The 20,104-nt window shown below is 39.7% G+C and overlaps 1 protein-coding gene across 1 annotated transcript in view; it reads left to right on the forward strand.

Moving 5' to 3' along the window:
- The window catches only part of LOC138366999 (protein FAM186A-like), a 58,304-nt gene extending 44,390 nt beyond the window's left edge, over positions 1 to 13,914 (forward strand). The window contains exon 5 of the mRNA XM_069328403.1: positions 13,825 to 13,914. Coding sequence (XP_069184504.1) covers positions 13,825 to 13,914 — 90 coding nt within the window. The remainder of the gene's footprint in view (positions 1 to 13,824) is intronic.
- The last annotated feature ends 6,190 nt before the right edge of the window (positions 13,915 to 20,104 follow it).

A 20,104-nucleotide genomic window follows, 5' to 3' on the forward strand; every position in this document is an offset into this window, starting at 1 on the left:
TGTGGGGGGATTAGAGTGGGACTGTTATATGTGGACCATATGGTTCGGAGGCAGTGTGTGTGTGTGTGCTCACCTATTTGTACTCACCTATTTGTGCTTGCGGGGGTTGAGTTTTGGCTCTTTGGTCCCGCCTCTCAAATGTCAATTAACTGGTGTACAGATTCCTGAGCCTACTGGGCTCTATCATATCTACATTTGAAACTGTGTATGGAGTCAGCCTCCACCACATCACTGCCTAATGCATTCCATCCGTTAACTACTCTGACACTGAAAAAGTTCCTTCTAACGTCTGTGTGTGTGTGTGTGTGTGTGTGTGTGTGTGTGTGTGTGTGTGTGTGTGTGTGTGTGTGTGTGTGTGTGTGTGTGTAAGCTCTCCAAGTTGTACTCTCCTATTTGTCACCTCTCAATGATCAAACATGTTTAATGTTTTACATTTGTGTCTGTGTGTGGGTTGAGCTTTGGGTCTTTGGTCCCACTTCTCAACAGATGGAAAGTAATTTGTGTGGTGTATCAGAATCTTACTTGTCTCTGGGAAGTTACATGGTTTCTCTCTCTCTTATTAGAGTCTATCGTTGTTTGACATCAGTTTTCAGGTATCATTAGTGGGTGGTAAGTATTTATGTGGCTTTATCAGTATAAGAATCATATTTGTCTCTGGAAGCTGCCTAAGATTGAATCAAAGTCTACTTGTTTAACTGAGTGAGAGAGTGTTTTTTCTATCCATCCTATAGCTACAATTATTCAATAAGAAAAATAATAATCAATCAATTGTTTAAATGTCTATTAATTGCACTACTATACAAAGTCCCTAATAAAGCTGTCATTGTTGTTATTCTGGTATATCGGTCTGCTCCTCTCTGGTTCATTACCTCTGGACGTTTTGCTTGTTCAACCACATCTTCAGAGACAAGTGCCTTCTCTACCACATCGTCAGAGATGACCTCTATCTCGACCTCTTCATCTCTTGATTTGAATTTCTTTGTAGAAGAATTCCTGTCATCTTTCTTATTACGAGTGGTCACCCCTCCCTCGGTGGGGGAACTGGCTCCCTTCTAAAAAAAATTTCAAATAAACAAAAAAATAAACAATACCCATTGTTTCGTGTTCTGTCTTGTGTTTGAATTTAATACCCATTCAATACCCGTTTCCTTCATTTCCACAGCCCATAAAACAGAGGAAAGGGTCCTGAAAGATATTGTCAGTAGAAACGTTATCCCTACAGACAAAAATCAGAAGATACAACAGACGATTTACTATAAAACCAGAAAAACGGCCAGCCTACTCATGAGAAACTCTCCAGACACAAAGCAGAACGCTTTAAAAGAGACCAACGTCGTCTATGCCTTCAAATGCCCTCTTGGGGACTGTAAGCCTCAAAAAAACCAGTATATAGGCAAGACAACAACATCTCTTTCCAGGCGTTTAACGATGCATAAGCAACAGGGCTCCATTAAGGAACATATAATCTCTTCCCACAAATAAACCATCACCAGAGAAATCTTAGCTAACAACATAGAAATCATCGATAGATACAGCGATAGCAGGCGGCTTGACGTCTGCGAGGCACTACTACACATCAAGAAGTCAACACCAGCAATCAACAGCCAATTAACGCACAACTATATTCTACCCACTTCAAGACTCCGCTCCAATATAGAAACATCAAGAAATATGGACCAATAGGCTTTCTACAATTACTACCATTCAATACCCATTGTTTCGTGTTCTGTCTTGTGTTTGAATTTAACACCCATTCAATACCCATTGTTGAAAGTTCGTTTTCACCTCATCCACCTCACCCAAATGTAGATATAAACTCGAAGATGTGCAAAGCTCTATTCAGTTTCAGTTGTGTGTTTGTAAACTAAAGTCTTTGAAAATGTAATAAGTTTTACAAAACACGCTCAAGTGTCGCGTCAGACTAGAAATAAAAATGAATTTTGGAGAATTGATCTTTGAATTACCATCAACAGTGAAAAGAAACGTACGAAAGATCGAGAAAATTCGTGTTAGAATTATTAATCTTACTTTTTCGGTCATATTTAATAATATATATATATATATATATATATATATATATATATATATATATATATATATATATATATATATATATATATATATATATATATATATATATATATATATATATATATATATATATATATATATATATATATATATATATATATGTATATATATATATATATTTTTTTTTTTCCAAGTTTGTGAGGGTACCACCTCTGGTGCCAATGTGGGGACCCATAGCCTCGGAGAAGAAAATAAAAAGTATTCAGAGGAGACCTTGTGGTTTCTCACTGAACACTAATATTATCTTCTCCTACCACCCCCATTCTTTTGTATGTACACATATATATTTACTTTATTTGAACTTTGTTACAAAAAAGAGTTACATATGGGTTACAAAGATGGTTATCATAGGTTGTCGAGTTCCTCCAGCTCCTCAGATGGCGGGCAGGAACCCTGGATGCAGTACGCATTTCCCCTCTGTATCGCCACACTGAGGCGCTGGAAAAGAAAGCTTGCAGCTCTTGGGTCCCTTGTTGTTTCAATGAGCCTAGAACCCAGTTCCTTCAAAAAACTGGTAGCACTTTTACCCCAGGCGCCGAGTGTCTCAGAAGCAATGGGGACAAAATTGTAGTGGTGATCCAGTTCACTATACTTACAGGATTTGGCTGCTTCCCTGTGGGTGGCAGCACCACCTGGTTGTGCAACACTGAGGTTAATGTAGGTGTTAGCCAGGGTTGATACGCACGTGTAGTCCCATACCAACTGCTCGCCATTCTTCCAGGGGTTCACTGTGATACCATCCGGGCGACCAATAAGAGCATCAGAGTTACGGGGCGTTAGGTAACGGGGCTCTCTTTCAGCTGGGCATCCAGCTGTGGTGAGGCTCCTCTTGATGATGTCGTTAACTTCATTGTGCCTCGAGTGCCATCCCCCTGTTCTTTGGCAGAGTAGGCCATGGTGGCCGTACCTGTCAGCCACCACCTCGCCGCAAATACACCTATATCTGGTGTGGATTGGGGCAGCAAGGCGGAGGGCCACAGCAATTCGGAGGGCGTGTGGTGTGAGACGTGTGCCAGTTGCCGACATTGGGGTTGCTAACAGGAAATCCCCTGCATGTGGTGCTGCTACTGCTGTGAGGTGAGCAATGTCGTGTTGTGTTGTTGCAGCACCCAGGCACTCTGCAGCAACTTGGTCTACAATGGGGCCATCCCAGCTGGATTGCTTGTGGGCTTTTGGGGATGGTGGTTGAGGTGATTGGCCTGCACGAGAGGCCCACTCTGTGGCACAGCGTGTAAAATTGGGATCATGTACACCTGCCAGCTGATTTAAGTGGGCAGATAGAATTTCCTTCACAAGGTCGTCGGATGCTGATAAGGAGGACAGGAAGGCTGGAACAGCGATTTGCGTTGCTGTTCGAACTCCGAGGCCCCCAAGTCTTACGGGAAGAGAGGCTTGTTTCCACTGTAGGTCATCGAGAGAGAGGTTAAGGGCTTTTTCTAGCATTGATTTCAGTAACCGGTCATACTCACTTAGTTTTTGGCTACTGTAAGATGGTGAACACCTCAGAAAGTAGGTTAACCTGGGGAGGGACAGACATCTGGTGATGAGGTAGAGTGCATCATGAGCATCAATATCCTCAATCCTCCCATCCATCCTCTTAAGGTCGGCGATTTTCTTATCAAGGACCTCATCCATGGCTTTCAACCCCAGGGGAGCTCCTAGGAGTGTGCTGTCTTCAGGTTTAGTTTTATGGATATTTTGCAGAAGACCCTCTATTCTCTCTACGATGCCCTGGTTGGAACATATTATTTCACATTTAGAAGGGTTCAGGGTGAGGCCTAAAACTGCACCTTGCTGCTGGATTTTTCTGATGTCCTCCAGGAGGGAGTCTTGGGAACCAGCTAGGGTACCATCATCCAAGAACCAGATGTTAAGCTCGCTGGACAGGACCTCTGTGACTTGTTTGATGACTAAGCAGAAAAGGAGAGGAGCAAGGGGGTCACCCTGTTGGACGCCTTCTCGCGAGTCAATTTCATGTTCGCCAAAAAGTAGCTTAAAATCCATACTGTAGCATGAATGTACAAAAGGGTAGAGGGAAGGGAAATGACTATGAACCGCATGGAGTACAGCATCCCTCCGCACCAAATTGAAGGCATTTTTGAAATCTAGCTTGATAAGGGCCTTTTCGTCTGTGATGTTGGCGATGAAGGCTCGAGCTGCATGGGCTGCTGCCTCACACCCTTTTGGAATGCCAAACCCGAGCTGTTTTGGCTTCAGCATGTTGGCCGCTGCATCACTAACTGTTCTTGCAGCTGCCTTTGCGACGAGACGCCGGAGAGAATTGCCCACAGCTATTGGCCTGATCCCTCCATCCTTTTTCTTTAGAGCACAGAGAGATGCTCCAAAAAAGATAGGTCTTATGGACGCTGGTATGTTGCCAGCTAGACATGTGTTGGTGAATCTGGTTAGTTCCACCAAGAGGTTCTTTGCAATGTCACCCAGTGCAGGGTTGAGCATTTGCTTGAGGTGGTTGGGTTTTAGTCCTGTGAACCCACCTGCTGATCCTGTAGGGAAGGACATGGCTGCTTTATGAACCACAGATTCAGCCACCCAGAGAGGTTCTGCTCCGGTAGCCCCCACTTGTACAATGTCGTCCTCACGCGGAGCCCTGGGTGGGTGTTTCTCCCTTAGGGCTTGAGCTGTTGCGGCATCTCTGTCGGCAATTGAGTCCTCACTGGTGATGACTCGTATTGCGCCAATAGTGTTTCCTTCTTCTATTTTCTTGGTGACTGATGTTCTGATTTTTGATGTCTCGGATATGCCACTCTTGCTCTTCCTGCCGTGGGTGTTTCTCGCGCGAGTGGGAAGGCGCACCTGGTTGTCCTCCCTGGGAAAATCTATATATCATATATATATATCTATATATCATATATATATCTATATATATATCTATATATATATATATATCTATATATATATATATATCTATATATATATATATCTATATACATATCATATATATATCTATATATATATATATATATCTATAGATATATATCTATATATATATATATCTATATACATATCATATATATATCTATATATATATATATATATCTATAGATATATATCTATATATCATATAAATCATACACATATATATGTATATATGTCGTAACTAGTAGCCAGAACGCACTTCTCAGCCTACTATGCAAGGCCCGATTTGCCTAATAAGCCAAGTTTTCATGAATTAATTGTTTTTCGACTACCTAACCTACCTAACCTAACCTAACCTAACTTTTTCGGCTACCTAACCTAACCTAACATATAAAGATAGGTTAGGTTAGGTTAGGTAGGGTTGGTTAGGTTCGGTCATATATCTACGTTAATTTTAACTCCAATAAAGAAAAATTGACCTCATACATAATGAAAAGGGTAGATTTATCATTTCATAAGAAAAAAATTAGAGAAAATATATTAATTCTGGATAACTTGGCTTATTAGGCAAATCAGGCCTTGCATAGTAGGCTGAGAAGTGCGTTCTGGCTACTAGGTACGACATATATATATATGTCGTACCTAGTAGCCAGAACGCACTTCTCAGCCTATTATGCAAGGCCCGATTTGCCTAATAATCCAAATTTTCTAGAATTAATAAATTTTCTCTATTTTCTTTCTTATGAAATGATAAAGCTACCCATTTCATTATGTATGAGGTCAATTGCTTTTTATTGGAGTTAAAATTAACGTAGATATATGACCGAACCTAACCAACCCTACCTAACCTAACCTAACCTATCTTTATAGGTTAGGTTAGGTTAGGCAGCCGAAAAAGTTAGGTTAGGTTAGGTTAGGTAGTCGAAAAAACATTAATTTATGAAAACTTGGCTTATTAGGCAAATCGGGCCATGTATAGTAGGCTGAGAAGTGCGTTCTGGCTACTAGGTACGACATATATATATATATATATATATATATATATATATATATATATATATATATATATATATATATATATATATATATATATATATGTCGTACCTAGTAGCCAGAACTCACTTCTCAGCCTACTATTCAAGGTCCGATTTGCCTAATAAGCCAAGTTTTCCTGAATTAATATATTTACTATAATTTTTTTCTTATGAAATGATAAAGCTACCCTTTTCTCTATGTATGAGGTCAATTTTTTTTTATTGGAGTTAAAATTAACGTAGATATATGACCGAACCTAACCAACCCTACCTAACCTAACCTAACCTATATATATATGTAAGGTTAGGTTAGGTAGCCAAAAAAAGCTAGGATAGGTTAGGTTAGGTAGGTTAGGTAGACGAAAAAACATTAATTCATGAAAACTTGGCTTATTAGGCAAATTGGGCCTTGCATAGTAGGCTGAGAAGTGAGTTCTGGCTACTAGGTACGACATATATACATATATATATATATATATATATATATATATATATATATATATATATATATATATATATATATATATATATATATATATATATATATATATATATATATATATACATATATATATATATATATATATATATATATATATATATATATATTTATATATATATATATATATGTCGTACCTAGTAGCCAGAACGCACTTCTCAGCCTACTATGCAAGGCCCGATTTGCCTAATAAGCCAAGTTTTCTTGAACTAATGTTTTTTCGACTACCTAACCTACCTAACCTAACCTAACCTAACTTTTTCGGCTACCTAACCTAACCTAACCTATAAAGGTAGGATAGGTTAGGTTAGGTAGGGTCGGTTAGGTTCGGTCATATATCTACGTTAATTTTATCTCCAATAAAAACAATTTTACCTCATACATAATGAAATGGGTAGCTCTATCATTTCATAAGAAAAAAATAGAGAAAATATATTAATTTAGGAAAACTTTGCTTATTAGGCAAATCGGGCCTTGATTAGTAGGCTGAGAAGTGCGTTCTGGCTACTAGGTACGACATATATATAAATATATATATTTATATATATATATATATATATATATATATTTACATATATATATATATATATATATATATATATATATATATATATATATATATATATATATATATATATATATATATTAGTATATTTTGGTAGCAGTCTTTCCTGTAGACATATATTATTAAATATGACCGAAAAAGTAAGATTAATAATTCTAACACGAATTTTCTCAATCTTTCGTACATTTCGTTTCACTGTTGGAGGTAAATCAAAAATCAATTCTCCAAAATTCATTTTTATTTCTAGTCTGACGCGACACGAGCGCGTTTCGTAAAACTTATTACATTTTCAAAGACATTAGTTCACAAATACACAACTGAATAGAACTTACGCATCTCCGATATTATATCTACATTTGAGTGAGGTGGAAGGAGTGATGTGGCATTAACACAAGACAGAACAAGATGTGGTATTAATAGGGTATTAATTTCATCAACACAAGACAGAACAAGAGTATTAATAGGGTATTAATTTCATCAACACAAGACAGAACACGAAACAATGGATATTGAATAGAAGTGTTTGTAGAAAGCCTATTGGTCCATATTTCTTGATGCTTCTATATTGGAGCGGAGTCTTGAGGTGGGTAGAATATAGTTGTGCAATAATTGGCTGTTGATTGCTGGTGTTGACTTCTTGATGTGTAGTGCCTCGCAAACGTCAAGCCGCCTGCTATCGCTGTATCTATCGATGATTTCTGTGTTGTTTACTAGGATTTCTCTGGCGATGGTTTGGTTGTGGGAAGAGATTATATGTTCCTTAATGGAGCCCTGTTGCTTATGCATCGTTAAACGCCTAGAAAGAGATGTTGTTGTCTTGCCTATATACTTGTTTTTTTGGAGCTTACAGTCCCCAAGAGGGCATTTGAAGGCATAGACGACGTTAGTCTCTTTTAAAGCGTTCTGTTTTGTGTCTGGAGAGTTTCTCATGAGTAGGCTGGCCGTTTTTCTGGTTTTATAGTAAATCGTCAGTTGTATCCTCTGATTTTTGTCTGTAGGGATAACGTTTCTATTAACAATATCTTTCAGGACCCTTTCCTCCGTTTTATGAGCTGTGGAAAAGAAGTTCCTGTAAAATTGTCTAATAGGGGGTATAGGTGTTGTGTTAGTTGTCTCTTCAGAGGTTGCATGGCTTTTCACTTTCCTTCTTATGATGTCTTCGACGAAACCATTGGAGAAGCCGTTATTGACTAGGACCTGCCTTACCCTACAGAGTTCTTCGTCGACTTGCTTCCATTCTGAGCTGTGGCTGAGAGCACGGTCGACATATGCGTTAACAACACTCCTCTTGTACCTGTCTGGGCAGTCGCTGTTGGCATTTAGGCACATTCCTATGTTTGTTTTCTTAGTGTAGACTGCAGTGTGGAAACCTCCGCCCTTTTCCATGACTGTTACATCTAGAAAGGGCAGCTTCCCATCCTTTTCCATCTCGTAAGTGAAACGCAGTACGGAACTCTGCTCAAATGCCTCCTTCAGCTCCTGCAGATGTCTGACATCAGGTACCTGTGTAAAAATGTCGTCAACATACCTGCAGTATATGGCCGGTTTCAAGTTCATGTCGACTAAAACTTTTTGCTCGATGGTAACCATGTAGAAGTTTGCAAACAGGACATCTAGGGGAGAACCCATGGCGACCCCATCTACTTGCTTATACATGTGCCCATCCGGGCTCAAGAAGGGTGCCTCTTTAGTACAAGCTTGGAGTAGTTTCCTCAGAATATTTTCTGGTATGTCAAGAGGAGTACAGGCTGGATCACGATACACTCTGTCGGCTATCATTCCGATTGTCTTGTCCACAGGTACGTTGGTAAACAGCGATTCTACGTCCACCGAGGCTCTTATCCCTGTGGCCCGTGTGCCCCGCAGTAAGTCAACAAATTCCTTTGGAGACTTCAGGCTGAAGGCGCAAGGAACATAAGGAGTCAGCAGGCCGTTGAGTCGCTTCGCCAGTCTGTACGTGGGTGTGGGTATCTGGCTAATGATTGGCCGAAGTGGGTTTCCAGGCTTGTGCGTCTTGCGAGGCACTACACATTAAGAAGTCAACACCAGCAATCAACAGCCAATTATTGCACAACTATATTCTACCCACCTCAAGACTCCGCTCCAATATAGAAGCATCAAGAAATATGGACCAATAGGCTTTCTACAAACACTTCTATTCAATATCCATTGTTTCGTGTTCTGTCTTGTGTTGATGAAATTAATACCCAATTAATACTCTTGTTCTGTCTTGTGTTGATGAAATTAATACCCTATTAATACCACATCTTGTTCTGTCTTGTGTTAATGCCACATCACCCCTTCCACCTCACTCAAATGTAGATATAAAATCGGAGATGCGTAAGTTCTATTCAGTTGTGTATTTGTAAACTAAAGTCTTTGAAAATGTAATAAGTTTTACGAAACGCGCTCGTGTCGCGTCAGACTAGAAATAAAAATGAATTTTGGAGAATTGATTTTTGATTTACCTCCAACAGTGAAGCGAAATGTACGAAAGATTGAGAAAATTCATGTTAGAATTATTAATCTTACTTTTTCGGTCATATTTAATAATATATGTCTACAGGAAAGACTGCTACCAAAATATACTAATATTAAAACGCACGACCCAGCAGCAAGGAATCAAGCCTTCACGATAAAATATCGCCTGGATCTGATTCGTGATCAGATATACAAGGCAGAGAATGAAATCAGACAACAAAACGCAACTACTTCATGCTACAAACGAGTGGAGAAATAGCAACATCGACGATAGTATCCGTACCCGCATTGAGCAACACCTCGACATCCTCACAGACCAACATCACCTCAGCACTGAAACAAGGATTATCAAGAAACTAACAACATTATATGGAGGACCTATGGCAATTCCACGACCAAGAGATGGCTTCCTGAACCTTGCAGGAATTAACCTCACTGAGGACCAAGTCACTCTCCTAAATCTGGGCATAAACTGTCTTGTTATGTCCAGACCGAGTGAGATGGCCCGGAAAGTAGAGTTGGAAATTCTGTTGGACGACATATTCGACCTCGAGACACAAAAGAAGGTCACTACCAAAGATACCTTACAAGCAGAACTTATTGCAGAAGGAGGAAAGAATCGAGGCAACTACAGAAGCACCATACTGTCCCCCGAGCTTAAAGCGGCAGCTAAAAGCCTTCGTGAGAACAAGGAGATAGTTGTCAGGAGAGGTGACAAGTCGCCAATATATGTCATTCTTAAAAAAGACGAATATCTGGCGAAAATGAACATCATACTCTCTGACCAAACTAAGTTCCAAAGGGTAACGAAGGACACTACAGCCGAATTAAAAGCAAAGGTCAACAAACTGATCGAAACTGTGAACGCCAAGAAATCCGGACTCCACCTGCCAAAGATCATTGGGGAATATAAACCTGGATATGCGTAAGGAAATGTCAAGACGCACAAGCCTGGAAACCCACTTCGGCCAATCATTAGCCAGATACCCACACCCACGTACAGACTGGCGAAGCGACTCAACGGCCTGCTGACTCCTTATGTTCCTTGCGCCTTCAGCCTGAAGTCTCCAAAGGAATTTGTTGACTTACTGCGGGGCACACGGGCCACAGGGATAAGAGCCTCGTTGGACGTAGAATCGCTGTTTACCAACGTACCTGTGGACGAGACAATCGGAATGATAGCCGACAGAGTGTATCGTGATCCAGCCTGTACTCCTCTTGACATACCAGAAAATATTCTGAGGAAACTACTCCAAGCTTGTACTAAAGAGGCACCCTTCTTGAGCCCGGATGGGCACATGTATAAGCATGTAGATGGGGTCGCCATGGGTTCTCCCCTAGGTGTCCTGTTTGCAAACTTCTACATGGGTACCATCGAGCAAAAAGTCTTAGTCGACATGAACTTGAAACCGGCCATATACTGCAGGTATGTTGACGACATTTTTACACAGGTACCTGATGTCAGACATCTGCAGGAGCTGAAGGAGGCATTTGAGCAGAGTTCCGTGCTGCGTTTCACTTACGAGATGGAAAAGGATGGGAAGCTGCCCTTTCTAGATGTAACAGTCATGGAAAAGGGCGGAGGTTTCCACACTGCAGTCTACACTAAGGAAACAAACATAGGAATGTGCCTAAATGCCAACAGCGACTGCCCAGACAGGTACAAGAGGAGTGTTGTTAACGCATATGTCGACCGTGCTCTCAGCCACAGCTCAGAATGGAAGCAAGTCGACGAAGAACTCTGTAGGGTAAGGCAGGTCCTAGTCAATAATGGCTTCTCCAATGGTTTCGTCGAAGACATCATAAGAAGGAAAGTGAAAAGCCATGCAACCTCTGAAGAGACAACTAACACAACACCTATACCCCCTATTAGACTATTTTACAGGAACTTCTTTTCCACAGCTCATAAAACGGAGGAAAGGGTCCTGAAAGATATTGTTAATAGAAACGTTGTCCCTACAGACAAAAATCAGAGGATACAACTGACGATTTACTATAAAACCAGAAAAACGGCCAGCCTACTCATGAGAAACTCTCCAGACACAAAACAGAACGCTTTAAAAGAGACTAACGTCGTCTATGCCTTCAAATGCCCTCTTGGGGACTGTAAGCTCCAAAAAACCAAGTATATAGGCAAGACAACAACATCTCTTTCTAGGCGTTTAACGATGCATAAGCAACAGGGCTCCATTAAGGAACATATAATCTCTTCCCACAACCAAACCATCGCCAGAGAAATCCTAGTAAACAACACAGAAATCATCGATAGATACAGCGATAGCAGGCGGCTTGACGTTTGCGAGGCACTACACATCAAGAAGTCAACACCAGCAATCAACAGCCAATTATTGCACAACTATATTCTACCCACCTCAAGACTCCGCTCCAATATAGAAGCATCAAGAAATATGGACCAATAGGCTTTCTACAAACACTTCTATTCAATATCCATTGTTTCGTGTTCTGTCTTGTGTTGATGAAATTAATACCCTATTAATACTCTTGTTCTGTCTTGTGTTGATGAAATTAATACCCTATTAATACCACATCTTGTTCTGTCTTGTGTTAATGCCACATCACCCCTTCCACCTCACTCAAATGTAGATATAAAATCGGAGATGCGTAAGTTCTATTCAGTTGTGTATTTGAGAACTAAAGTCTTTGAAAATGTAATAAGTTTTACGAAACGCGCTCGTGTCGCGTCAGACTAGAAATAAAAATGAATTTTGGAGAATTGATTTTTGATTTACCTCCAACAGTGAAGCGAAATGTACGAAAGATTGAGAAAATTCGTGTTAGAATTATTAATCTTACTTTTTCGATCATATTTAATAATATATATATATATATTTATATATATATATATATATTTATATATATATATATATATATATATATTTATATATATATATATATATATATATATATATATATATATATATATATATATATATATATATATATATATATATATATATATATATATATTATTAAATATGACCGAAAAAGTAAGATTAATAATTCTAACAGGAATTTTCTCGATCTTTCGTACGTTTCTTTTCACTGTTGGTGGTAATTCAAAAATCAATTCTCCAAAATTAATTTTTATTTCTAGTCTGACGCGACACTTGAGCGCGTTTCGTAAAACTTATTACATTTTCAAAGACTTTAGTTTACACATACACAACTGAATAGAACTTACACATCTTCGATTTGTTTATATCTACATTTGAGTGAGGTGGATGGGGTGAGGTGGTATTAATAAGGTATTAAATTCATAAACACAAGACAGAACACGAAACAATGGGTATTGAATAGAAGTGATTGTAGAAAGCCTATTGGTCCATATTTCTTGATGTTTCTATATTGGAGTGGAGTCTTGAGGTGGGTAGAATATAGTTGTGCATTAATTGGCTGTTGATTGCTGGTGTTGACTTCTTAATGTATAGTGCCTCGCAGACGTCAAGCCGCCTGCTATCGCTGTATCTATCGATGATTTCTATGTTGTTTACAAGGATTTCTATGGAGATGGTTTGGTTGTGGGAAGAGATTATATGTTCCTTAATGGAGCCCTGTTGCTTATGCATCGTTAAACGCCTAGAAAGAGATGTTGTTGTCTTGCCTATATACTGGGTATTTTGGAGCTTACAGTCCCCAAGAGGGCATTTGAAGGCATAGACGACGTTAGTCTCTTTTAAAGCGTTCTGTTTTGTGTCTGGAGAGTTTCTCATGAGTAGGCTGGCCGTTTTTCTGGTTTTATAGTAAATTGTCAGTTGTATCCTCTGATTTTTGTCTGTAGGGATAACGTTTGTATTAACAATATCTTTCAGGACCCTTTCCTCCGTTTTATGAGCTGTGGAAAAGAAGTTCCTGTAAAATAGTCTAATAGGGGGTATAGGTGTTGTGTTAGTTGTCTCTTCAGAGGTTGCATGGCGTTTCACTTTCCTTCTTATGATGTCTTCGACGAAACCATTGGAGAAGCCGTTGTTGACTAGGACCTGCCTTACCCTACAGAGTTCTTCGTCGACTTGCTTCCATTCTGAGCTGTGGCTGAGAGCACAGTCGACATATGCGTTAACAACACTCCTCTTGTACCTGTCTGGGCAGTCGCTGTTGGCATTTAGGCACATTCCTATGTTTGTTTCCTTAGTGTAGACTGCAGTGTGGAAACCTCCGCCCTTTTCCATGACTGTTACATCTAGAAAGGGCAGCTTCCCATCCTTTTCCATCTCGTAAGTGAAACGCAGCATGGAACTCTGCTCAAATGCCTCCTTCAGCTCCTGCAGATGTCTGACATCCGGTACCTGTGTAATAATGTCGTCAACATACCTGCAGTATATGGCCGGTTTCAAGTTCATGTCGACTAAGACTTTTTGCTCGATGGTACCCATGTAGAAGTTTGCAAACAGGACACCTAGGGGAGAACCCATGGCGACCCCATCTACTTGCTTATACATGTGCCCATCCGGGCTCAAGAAGGGTGCCTCTTTAGTACAAGCTTGGAGTAGTTTCCTCAGAATATTTTCTGGTATGTCAAGAGGAGTACAGGCTGGATCACGATACACTCTGTCGGCTATCATTCCGATTGTCTCGTCCACAGGTACGTTGGTAAACAGCGATTCTACGTCCAACGAGGCCCTTATCCCTGTGGCCCGTGTGCCCCGCAGTAAGTCAACAAATTCCTTTGGAGACTTCAGGCTGAAGGCGCAAGGAACATAAGGAGTCAGCAGGCCGTTGAGTCGCTTCGCCAGTCTGTACGTTGGTGTGGGTATCTTGCTAATGATTGGCCGAAGTGGGTTTCAGGCTTGTGCGTCTTGACATTTCCATACGCATATCCAGGTTTATATTCTCCAATGATCTTTGGCAGGTGGAGTCCGGATTTCTTGGCGTTCACAGTTTCGATCAGTTTGTTGACCTTTGCTTTTAATTCGGCTGTAGTGTCCTTCGTTACCCTTTGGAACTTAGTTTGGTCAGAGAGTATGATGTTCATTTTCGCCAGATATTCGTCTTTTTTAAGAATAACATATATTGGCGACTTGTCACCTCTCCTGACAACTATCTCCTTGTTCTCACAAAGGCTTTTAGCTGCCGCTTTAAGCTCGGGGGACAGTATGGTGCTTCTGTAGTTGCCTCGATTCTTTCCTCCTTCTGCAATAAGTTCTGCTTGTAAGGTATCTTTGGTAGTGACCTTCTTTTGTGTCTCGAGGTCGAATATGTCGTCCAACAGAATTTCCAACTCTACTTTCCGGGCCATCTCACTCGGTCTGGACATAACATGACAGTTTATGCCCAGATTTAGGAGAGTGACTTGGTCCTCAGTGAGGTTAATTCCTGCAAGGTTCAGGAAGCCATCTCTTGGTCGTGGAATTGCCATAGGTCCTCCATATAATGTTGTTAGTTTCTTGATAATCCTTGTTTCAGTGCTGAGGTGATGTTGGTCTGTGAGGATGTCGAGGTGTTGCTCAATGCGGGTACGGATACTATCGTCGATGTTGCTATTTCTCCACTCGTTTGTAGCATGAAGTAGTTGCGTTTTGTTGTCTTTGATTTCATTCTCTGCCTTGTATATCTGATCACGAATCAGATCCTGGCGATATTTTATCGTGAAGGCTTGATTCCTTGCTGCTGGGTCGTGCGTTTTAATATTAGTATATTTTGGTAGCAGTCTTTCCTGTAGACATATATTATTAAATATGACCGAAAAAGTAAGATTAATAATTCTAACACGAATTTTCTCAATCTTTCGTACATTTCGCTTCACTGTTGGAGGTAAATCAAAAATCAATTCTCCAAAATTCATTTTTATTTCTAGTCTGACGCGACACGAGCGCGTTTCGTAAAACTTATTACATTTTCAAAGACTTTAGTTTACAAATACACAACTGAATAGAACTTACGCATCTCCGATTTTATATCTACATTTGAGTGAGGTGGAAGGGGTGATGTGGCATTAACACAAGACAGAACAAGATGTGGTATTAATAGGGTATTAATTTCATCAACACAAGACAGAACAAGAGTATTAATTGGGTATTAATTTCATCAACACAAGACAGAACACGAAACAATGGATATTGAATAGAAGTGTTTGTAGAAAGCCTATTGGTCCATATTTCTTGATGCTTCTATATTGGAGCGGAGTCTTGAGGTGGGTAGAATATAGTTGTGCAATAATTGGCTGTTGATTGCTGGTGTTGACTTCTTGATGTGTAGTGCCTCGCAAGACGCACAAGCCTGGAAACCCACTTCGGCCAATCATTAGCCAGATACCCACACCCACGTACAGACTGGCGAAGCGACTCAACGGCCTGCCGACTCCTTATGTTCCTTGCGCCTTCAGCCTGAAGTCTCCAAAGGAATTTGTTGACTTACTGCGGGGCACACGGGCCACAGGGATAAGAGCCTCGGTGGACGTAGAATCGCTGTTTACCAACGTACCTGTGGACAAGACAATCGGAATGATAGCCGACAGAGTGTATCGTGATCCAGCCTGTACTCCTCTTGACATACCAGAAAATATTCTGAGGAAACTACTCCAAGCTTGTACTAAAGACGCACCCTTCTTGAGCCCGGATGGGCACATGTATAAGCAAGTAGATGGGGTCGCCATGGGTTCTCCCCTAGATGTCCTGTTTGCAAACTTCTACATGGGTACCATCGAGCAAAAAGTCTTAGTCGACATGAACTTGAAACCGGCCATATACTGCAGGTATGTTGACGACATTTTTACACAGGTACCTGATGTCAGACATCTGCAGGAGCTGAAGGAGGCATTTGAGCAGAGTTCCGTGCTGCGTTTCACTTACGAGATGGAAAAGGATGGGAAGCTGCCCTTTCTAGATGTAACAGTCATGGAAAATGGCGGAGGTTTCCACACTGCAGTCTACACTAAGGAAACAAACATAGGAATGTGCCTAAATGCCAACAGCGACTGCCCAGACAGGTACAAGAGGAGTGTTGTTAACGCATATGTCGACCGTGCTCTCAGCCACAGCTCAGAATGGAAGCAAGTCGACGAAGAACTCTGTAGGGTAAGGCAGGTCCTAGTCAATAACGGCTTCTCCAATGGTTTCGTCGAAGACATCATAAGAAGGAAAGTGAAAAGCCATGCAACCTCTGAAGAGACAACTAACACAACACCTATACCCCCTATTAGACTATTTTACAGGAACTTCTTTTCCACAGCTCATAAAACGGAGGAAAGGGTCCTGAAAGATATTGTTAATAGAAACGTTATCCCTACAGACAAAAATCAGAGGATACAACTGACGATTTACTATAAAACCAGAAAAACGGCCAGCCTACTCATGAGAAACTCTCCAGACACAAAACAGAACGCTTTAAAAGAGACTAACGTCGTCTATGCCTTCAAATGCCCTCTTGGGGACTGTAAGCTCCAAAAAACCAAGTATATAGGCAAGACAACAACATCTCTTTCTAGGCGTTTAACGATGCATAAGCAACAGGGCTCCATTAAGGAACATATAATCTCTTCCCACAACCAAACCATCGCCAGAGAAATCCTAGTAAACAACACAGAAATCATCGATAGATACAGCGATAGCAGGCGGCTTGACGTTTGCGAGGCACTACACATCAAGAAGTCAACACCAGCAATCAACAGCCAATTATTGCACAACTATATTCTACCCACCTCAAGACTCCGCTCCAATATAGAAGCATCAAGAAATATGGACCAATAGGCTTTCTACAAACACTTCTATTCAATATCCATTGTTTCGTGTTCTGTCTTGTGTTGATGAAATTAATACCCTATTAATACTCTTGTTCTGTCTTGTGTTGATGAAATTAATACCCTATTAATACCACATCTTGTTCTGTCTTGTGTTAATGCCACATCACTCCTTCCACCTCACTCAAATGTAGATATAATATCGGAGATGCGTAAGTTCTATTCAGTTGTGTATTTGTGAACTAAAGTCTTTGAAAATGTAATAAGTTTTACGAAACGCGCTCGTGTCGCGTCAGACTAGAAATAAAAATGAATTTTGGAGAATTGATTTTTGATTTACCTCCAACAGTGAAACGAAATGTACGAAAGATTGAGAAAATTCGTGTTAGAATTATTAATCTTACTTTTTCGGTCATATTTAATAATATATGTCTACAGGAAAGACTGCTACCAAAATATACTAATATATATATATATATATATATATATATATATATATATATATATATATATATATATATATATATATATATATATATATGTAAATATATATATATATATATATATATATATAAATATATATATATAAATATATATATTTATATATATGTCGTACCTAGTAGCCAGAACGCACTTCTCAGCCTACTAATCAAGGCCCGATTTGCCTAATAAGCAAAGTTTTCCTAAATTAATATATTTTTTCTATTTTTTTCTTATGAAATGATAGAGCTACCCATTTCATTATGTATGAGGTAAAATTGTTTTTATTGGAGTTAAAATTAACGTAGATATATGACCGAACCTAACCGACCCTACCTAACCTAACCTATCCTACCTTTATAGGTTAGGTTAGGTTAGGTAGCCGAAAAAGTTAGGTTAGGTTAGGTTAGGTAGGTTAGGTAGTCGAAAAAACATTAGTTCAAGAAAACTTGGCTTATTAGGCAAATCGGGCCTTGCATAGTAGGCTGAGAAGTGCGTTCTGGCTACTAGGTACGACATATATATATATAAATATATATATATATATATATATATATATATATATATATATATATATATATATATATATATATATATATATATATATAAATATATATATATATATATATATTAATATATATAAATATATATATATATATATATATATATATATATATATATATATATATATATATATATATATATATATATATATATATAAGTAGTATATTCTGTGCCAGATAGGCGCACTTAACAAACAATGGGGGGTACTTATCAGACAATGGAATCAGAGGCGGGGAGCCAGATAGGCCCACTTATCGGACAAAAGGAATCAGAAGCGGGGTGACAGATAGACCCACCTCAAATTGTAGTCTACGGTGTGCCCCCACCACATGTCACTTACACTGTGTCATCTCCGTTTAAACACTACACTCATTATAAATATATAGGACTAATTAAGGATATATATATATATTCTAACAAGTCTGAATGGCCCCTCCAGGACTATGTGCATATATGTCCGGAGCTATATAGGATATATATATACTCAAAATAAAAGTGGGTGAAAAGAAATAACACTTGTTTTATACAATATATTAACAAAAGTACATAGTGGCTTAAACGTAGTCGTAATCTAATTCCCCCCCATAATATTGTCTAACTAGACCCCTCCTCCGTGCCCACAGGTCTGTTGTGGGGTCTTCCCCCCCCTCCTGGGGTGATGATGACGATGAGTCATCATCCAGAGGGAGAAAGAGGTGTTGTGGTTCTACTTCCTCTCCTAGGGGGCTACTGTCGTCATAGCGTTCACTCTCACTGGAAGGGTGTCGCCCTTCCTCACCGTGTGGCTCGATGACGTCATCACTTTCACTTCCAGCGGTCACCCCTTGGGTTGAGGTGGTGGGTGGGGGTCAGGTGGTATGTCTGGATGGCCATAGCCTAGGCTTTTGTATTTATTTAGGTAATAGCGTTTATCATCAAATGCACTTAAACCCCTCTTAGTATTATGGGTGGTGACCATTTGCCCTCCTAAATTCCTAATTTGGTAGTATTGAAAAGTATTTACTACTGAATTGTTGTGAAGGGTTTCTTTAAAATGGCTATGAGTTAAAGATCTTTGCACAGCGCGGGGGATACCCTTAGCGGTAATGGAATTTGAATTGTTGTGCAACAGCAAACTATACATTTTGGGCTTGAGAGCTACAACTTCAAGGATGTGTCTATCTGAAACCTCTGACTTTAAAAGACCTAAAACACCCTTTTTAGAAGGATCATACAAGGGGTGAGTTTCAGGGAAGTTACTGGTATCGATCCATGATCTAAGGGGTTCTTTCCCCATCTTGTTAAAGACATCTTCAGTCATTAAACTGAAGATGAAACTGTCTGTATCGCTGTATATCAGTGCTGCCCTATCTGAATAGTGGTTCTTAAGTACCCTGTACCAAAAATGGTACAAACTGTATTTTGCTAGCTCAAGAATCTGGAACCCAATGTAATTAGGATGAGTAATTTTAATGAATGGTCTGGAACTGACAGACAATAATTTATTGTCACCTAAATGCACCATACGTTTAAAGCGAGGATTCTTCACCTCTCGTAAAAAGACCCTAGCTGAAGTCACTAGTTTGGTGTCAATGGCATAACGGGCTGGGTTCAGTAGTGTTTTACCAAAAACACTGTTCGTCAGTAATTTGAAGAGTGTTTTCCTATCGTTACTGGTGGAAGCATTTCTATTGTTAACGTTGGTGTTAACAAATTCTGCCATAAAATCAGACTGGTGGAACTCATAAATGGCATGAATAGCCCCTACTTCAAGACCTATCTCAATAAATAACTGTAAGAGGTGTAGAGATATGAAATAATGTTTCTTTGGGAGATGATCC

The sequence above is a fragment of the Procambarus clarkii genome, chromosome 21, assembly GCF_040958095.1.
Source record: "Procambarus clarkii isolate CNS0578487 chromosome 21, FALCON_Pclarkii_2.0, whole genome shotgun sequence".
In the NCBI taxonomy this organism is placed as follows: Eukaryota; Metazoa; Arthropoda; class Malacostraca; order Decapoda; family Cambaridae; genus Procambarus; species Procambarus clarkii.